Genomic DNA, 6699 nt, shown 5'->3' with positions numbered 1-6699 from the left:
ATGTGCTCTCTTGGGTGATGCTCTGTCCTTTGTTCTTGAATTTTGCCAGAAAGGTTTAATTAACTACTGCTGAAATTTCACTTCCAGGATTATTTGTCACCTGGTGTGGAATGCACTTATAGAAATGGGATTTCATTGTGTGATGGATAAGACCAGGGTATCCCTAACCTCTGTAAAAAGTTGGGCGATAGCCAATCCATTTATTCATTATTTGATTTAGTTTCACTTATCTCTCCACAGAAGGGCAGAGGTGATAAGTGATGGGAAACTTCTGACAAATGTTAAAAACTTTGTAAGTGATATTGGATATACTGAATTTCTACAAGGGGCTCATGCTTCTGCTGTATATATTAAGCAAAAGAAAGGCTGTATTGATTTTTTTTTTTTGATGGCATAAGCAATTTTGAAACCATCACTGGTATTAATGGGGAAAGGTTAAATTCCCTGAAGAAAGATCACTTCTGCTATTAGAAGTTTTTGCTGAGAGGAGATTTTACTACTGGAAATTCACTTAGGAAATATAACTGAACCAAAACATAACTTAGTTTCCAAATATAAATGATTTGTTTACAAAGTTGTGGAGAAAGTCTGGTAAAATTCTAAGTGGCAATGATGGAGAACAAAGGGAAAAAAGGGCCTTCTCTCAAATATGAAGATGTTAAATGATATCTTCTCATTAAAGCTCTGTTCCCCCTATGTCTGGTTTCTGAATTAAATATTGTGGCAGAGCACTGAATGCTTCATTGGTTAAACATGGGATTTTCAAAGGTACTCAGTCTTGGCATAACTCTGCTTCCATTGAAGGCAATGTAAATTTTTCAACTGAGTTCAATGGGAGCACAATTAGGCCAATACTGTGTACTTTTGAAAATTGCAAAGGTGCTGTATACCAGTATAGCTATTCCCAAGCAGGAAAAGGAATAACCTATACTAATATAAAGTACTTTTCTATTTAGTCTTCAAAGGATAAGATTATTATAAATAAGTGTTAGTAAAAATTGATTTCAGCTTGCACAGACAGAGATGAAAAAATATGTCAATTGATAATCATAGAAATTTACATATAGGCAAAGTAAGAAAAATGCTTTAAATTTAGAGTGATTTAAGAGATTGGTCCACTTTGTATTTTTTACATGTGATAGATAATTAGTGTGTTAATTGTAATAAAGCTTTAACTTTTTTGAATCTCAATGTCTGTCAGTAATTATTGTTTGACCCCCATAATTCCCACCAAAATTTAAATAAATTAAAGTAAGAAAAAATGCTTGCAAATAAACATGAATATCATCCGTTGAAATTCTAAGAAAATCAAATTATATCAAGCCTACTATATCTATGGTAGGGGTTGTAGTGATAGAAGTGTTTGGTTTAAAAATAAAATCACACCATTAAGTGAAATACTTGTACTGGTACAAAAACAATATGTGGCCCATGCCTTAAAGAGACATTACAAAGGAAAAATCATGTTTTGCCATAAGCCTTAAATTTATTTGAAGAAAAGGCCATTTACGGTTGACCTCAGAGTTCAGTCATACTGGCCAATCAACTTAATGAACTTGCGGTTGCTCTGGTATTTGTAAATGTTATCTGGGTTCCAGGTCACATCCACCCATGCTATTATAATCCTTGGATCCAGAATGGTTGTAAAAAAGTCAAAGTACTTCCACCAGATTCTAATCATCCATTGCCAGGTACTTTCCTCTTTCTGGGTTCTCTCTTGCTCTTCCAAGGCCAATTTTACCCTCTCCAGCGTCTTGTGGAATGCCTTTAATTCACGCTTACGCCCATACATTTGCCGATGGTTAACAGTCTTCTCAGCCCTTGGTTGTGCTTTCTTTAGCATGGCATTGGTATCTTCATTGTAATCCAGTTGACATGCCAAGGTAAAGTCTTGGGCTGCCTCCTCCCAGTGCCCCAGGAGCATGTGTGCTTGCCCTCTCCACTTGTAAGACTCTGCTGAATTGGGGTTAAGCTCACAGGCTCTGTCACAGTCTCTAATGGCAGCATTCGGCTTCTGTAGTTTCACAAAAGCACTGGCTCGGTTAACGTACAAGAGATTGAAGTGAGGATTCAGCCTGATAGCATCTGTGAACAAGTCAATGGCTTTCTGAAATTCACCTTCATCCAGAGCAGCAAAGGCATGTTCCCTCTTTTCATTGGCCTGGTTTATCATTTCATTTGTTATTTCCAAATATTCATCTCCCATTTCTTGGGGATCATCCAAATCTGGTTCAATAACACCATCATCCTCAATTTCCAAGTCACTCTCCTCACTCTCAGCTGCTTTGGGTTGTTTCCCTTGCTCCTTGAATATCTTCTCTGCAGAGGCATGTTTCACTGAACATAATATGGTATCTCCCATGCTCTCTATAGAGTCCCACAGGAAACTCAATTGCTTGGCCTTCAAAAGAGTTGGATCCTGGCTGTAGAGATCCACCAAGACCTGAAGTTCAGTAATTTTTTTCAGATCCATGGTGGCTTGGCCAGAAGGGAGCTGGGCAACACAGACTGTGTTGGGGCAGAGGGAAAAGATAAAAGCTGTAGCAGTTTCTTAACTACTAATTCAATGTGAGACTACACTATGGAGGAACAAACTAGACTTGTATGTTCCCTTCTGACTGTGGTCTTCATACTGCAGTTTGCAAATACGTCTATGGTGTTTTTTTGAAGGTGTAAATTCTCTATTACAGCTCTGGTTATGTCATAAATTCTGATGATGTCATAAATTATGACATCATCTGAACCCAGAAAAATATTTTTATCTATTTCATCACCAGGCATGCATTCACTGAACTACACATATTACAGGAAAGCACGAGGGAAAAGCGGCTGACCATCCACCTATATTTTTACTGGAATTTTATCACCTTTTATTAATATATGTATAAGTAATAAGATTAGTTTGATCCCTTTATTTATTTTTAAAAAATATGAGATCTTGCATTGCTATCTAGAGGGTAATGTAACAATTTTAACTGCATGGACTTCATACATGCAATCTTATTGTGATTATAGAATATTTTACCTCTCAATATTTTATTATGATTACTGTAGTAACTATAACACCAGATCTGAGGCACTATAGCCAAGCTGTATCAGCATTTCCATTAAAGGCCCCTACAGTATATTTACTATTAATTACCTCTGGGTCAAAACACAGCAGATTGATTCTTGACCAAGGAAGGAAGCTTTTTCCTTAATTTTGAGTAATGTCTGTCCAGTACATTTTTTTTTTAATGGAGAGATCATTGTGTCTTCAGATTGTTTATTTTCCTCACCCCTAAATAGGCAAGATACATACAGTTTACACTTGATAATTCAGTGTAAACTGTAACAGAGGACAGAGAATAATTTTGCATAATAAAATACATTTTCAGTAGGAAATTTTATCCTCTTTAGAATAACTCAATTTCTGACAACTAACATTTAGATAATCAAGATTACACTGTGAAATAGCCACTTATTCCTGATTCAGAATAGAAATCTTCTGATGTTTTCATAAGATTCACTAGAGCTGCACACTCGCTTTTCTATAAATATATCACTGATAAAAATCATTACAAATTTGAAATGTTACATAGTTAAATATGCTGTCCAACCGCTCTTTGGAATGATTACACTGTATTAGCAATGGCATTAGTGTGCCATTCACATAAGTAATAATCAGTTTTAGAGTCAGTGCTTTCTAGTTCATTTTCATAAAAGAGAAGCATCCCGGTCCATGTAGACAGACCTGTGGTATGAAACAATCACATGGATAATTTCCCCTCCCTATAACATCCTTCTGGCTACCATAGCAATTGCATATATGGAGAAAGCAATTTTAGAAAGGCACTTACTTTTTTTTTTCCAAATGTGATATAGTAACTGAAAACAGAAGAATCCAGAATCATGTGACCAGACTTTTCTCTATGAACCAGTAGTACAGTACAGACCCATTTGCGCATGGATATCGGGAGTCAAGCCATCACGACCGCGTGTTAATGGACCGCGGGTTAAGAAGGCCATGCTGAAATATCTTAAGATATCTATATATACATCTACAATTATCTAGGATTTAAGGACGGTCCTTTGCCATGACAGTGCTTTGAGGATTCTTAAAGAGCTGCCACAGCAAAGGACCGTCCTTAAAGCACTGCCGCAGCAGTGCTTTAAAGTTGCTGCCCCTTCCCCCCCCGGCGGTAAAGACGTACAACACATTTCCTCTCCACACTTCCTGTCGATTTCTATGGCAGAGAGTTAGTAGCGCCACATAGCAAGTTCCTGTACTGGGTGTTAACGAGTCTCGCATGTTAAATAGGTAGCACTGGGAGGCATGTCGCTACGATGCGTTAAGCAGATTCACGCGTAAACGGGTCTGTACTTTGTAATGAGTGCTTTGTGTACCACTAGTGGTCATGAAACACAGTTTATTGCTGTTTTAGAGACTGACTTGTATTCAGGAAAAAGAACTTGGAAGAGTTCATGATTCTCAGAATGCTCTGAGGAGCTATCCTGGAGTCAGTGGGCTCTCCTGGGGTGCTCTATCCTTTTTAAAATTGGTCCACTTATTTAGGTGCCTGAACTTGTCCTGAGAAGCTACTGATTTTGAAATTGAGGATCTTCCAGCTAGCAGGTGAATGAGAGATCATATCACCGTCCATGTTGGGACTGACTATCAATCAGTAGTGATTGATAATAAAAGACAAAGGAGGCTAATACACCTCTATTTGAATTCCCTCCTTTATTCTCTTAAACAAAACAGCTTGAATCAGATGGCTCTCTTCTCTCCAGCAGCTTAAGTGAAAGAACTACCTGGGGAGGAGGGAAGGGGCTGTTGGTTTCTAGCCCAAGCTTGCGTAGAGCGGAAGGGGTGGGGGGGAGGAGTCGAGGAAGAGAAGCAGATCAGCTAGAGGCTTTGGGTTTGTTGAAGGCAGCAAAGATGAATCAGGGAGCAGTGTAAGTGGAGGCTGTGCTCATTTTCAGAAGGGAGATGAAGCAATGGAGCTATTTGGGGTGCAGGGAAGAACCACAAATTGGTTAATTGATTTTATTTGGAAGATGAAAAATGATTGTATGTGTGCATGTGGAGATAGGGAGTCAGAAATGTATTGTTCAAGAGAAGGGTGTGTCTAAATATCACCTCAGTCCTGACATTTATTTTGAGCACCATCCACTACAGTTAAATATATTTAAATATTTAATTAAATTAATCTATGCTCTCTCCATCCTGAAGTAGGGAAATTGTAGTATTAGGACTTAGGGTTGTATATGGACACCTCCTTCCCCTCACCTATGAATGTGCTATGTCTGATCATTTTTAATCAAGGCCCCTCTCAAGATTTAGTCAGACCCTTTAGCACCTTTAAGATCATTTTAGTCAGCTTGTGAATCTCTGGAAGATGAGCTTTTCTGAACTGTAGCATAGAGCCTCCCTCAATACTAGTCCAGCATACCTGATATAAAAAATTCAAAAGAACCATGCCTCCTCCCATTTATTTTGTATAATGTTGTATCTTGTTCATTTTGGGCTGATTTCAATTTTTAAGGTACATTCTGACTGCTTGCCACCCATTTCTCACAGAACCCTTCTGACCATGTCATGTCTGCTCAACACTAGCTTACATGAGGTATCCAGAGACTCTCAAAGAAACCAGCTTACATCCTTTTTCCCCAGTTAATGTTGAATGAGTCCAGGTTTCCACTCAGCATTATGAAGTGTACTCCAAATCTTGATTAGAATTCATGCAAATTTTCACTTTTACTGTGCAAATCCTTTCGTATCATGCCTCCAAAAGGCAGCGGTTCAGAAGAGCACTCAATTGTGGGCAAAATTTTAAGCACGTGTCATCCAATTGAAGCCAACGAGGGGACTCTCATACTTAAAGTAACGCATGTGCTTAAAGTGCTGTGCCAGAAAGTACAAATATAAAATTCAATGAGTGTACATACGTTCCTGCATTTTATTATAAGCTATTTGCAATACAAAATAAAAAAAAGATCAAGGACAGAGTTACGCGGAAATGATTGCATGGAATCCTGGGCTTACTGGCTTTATAGTGTGTAGACATAATTGCAAATAGGACTGTAATGAAATATTGCTATTAAAATTTATCTTTAGAAAATCAAGCCATCCCAGAGCCTCCTCTCCCCATGAGTCAACTGGCAAGTCTCTAATGTGTGTGTCAACTTTTTGCTTTTTTTCATGCTCACTTTTAATTCCTCACCTGCTCACTTCTTTTTCCTGGCAAGGTACAAAAAAAAAGGAATTTGAACTCCTTTCCAGCCATCCTTGTATGTTCATGTAAAGAGCATCACAGGGTGTGGACATATTCAAACTTGGATAAAACATCTTAAATGTTCAAGACATATCTTCGTGGATTGCCGTCATCATCAGCTCCTATTTACCTCCCCATAGTTCCGCCAGTTTTGTTATAATCTGGAGTATTAAAATTCATTGTCTTGTACACTCAGTTGCTATTCTACATGATTGCTCTCCCATACAGAAACCCATCTCCTAAGTCAAGTCATTGTTGCATTGCAACAATGCATGCTTAAGGGAATGGAGTTACTTTGCTATTTGCCCCCAGAAACATTTTCTTCTGGCTCACAGAAAGCCAAAAGTGAGAGTTCTCATTATAAATAAAACTGAAGCAAATAAAACTAGAAAAGGAATGCACACATCACGTCACAGGTTGTGGTTTTAATTTGAATAATAGG

The 6699-nt window shown here is 38.0% G+C and overlaps 1 protein-coding gene across 1 annotated transcript; it reads right to left on the bottom strand.

Annotated features, from left to right (window-relative positions):
- Positions 1–1525: 1525 nt before the first annotated feature.
- LOC112117078 (putative protein FAM10A4) lies at positions 1526–2473 on the bottom strand. The gene has a single exon (XM_024214925.2). It carries the CDS (start codon positions 2471–2473, stop codon positions 1526–1528), a length of 948 nt encoding a protein of 315 aa, XP_024070693.2.
- Positions 2474–6699: the final 4226 nt, after the last annotated feature.

The sequence above is a fragment of the Terrapene carolina genome, unplaced genomic scaffold (assembly GCF_002925995.2).
Source record: "Terrapene carolina triunguis isolate 2854851 unplaced genomic scaffold, T_m_triunguis-2.0 Scaffold179, whole genome shotgun sequence".
Taxonomy (NCBI): Eukaryota; Metazoa; Chordata; order Testudines; family Emydidae; genus Terrapene; species Terrapene triunguis.
Note: the sequence above shows the minus strand (reverse complement) of the source record. Positions and strands in the feature narration are given on the sequence as shown.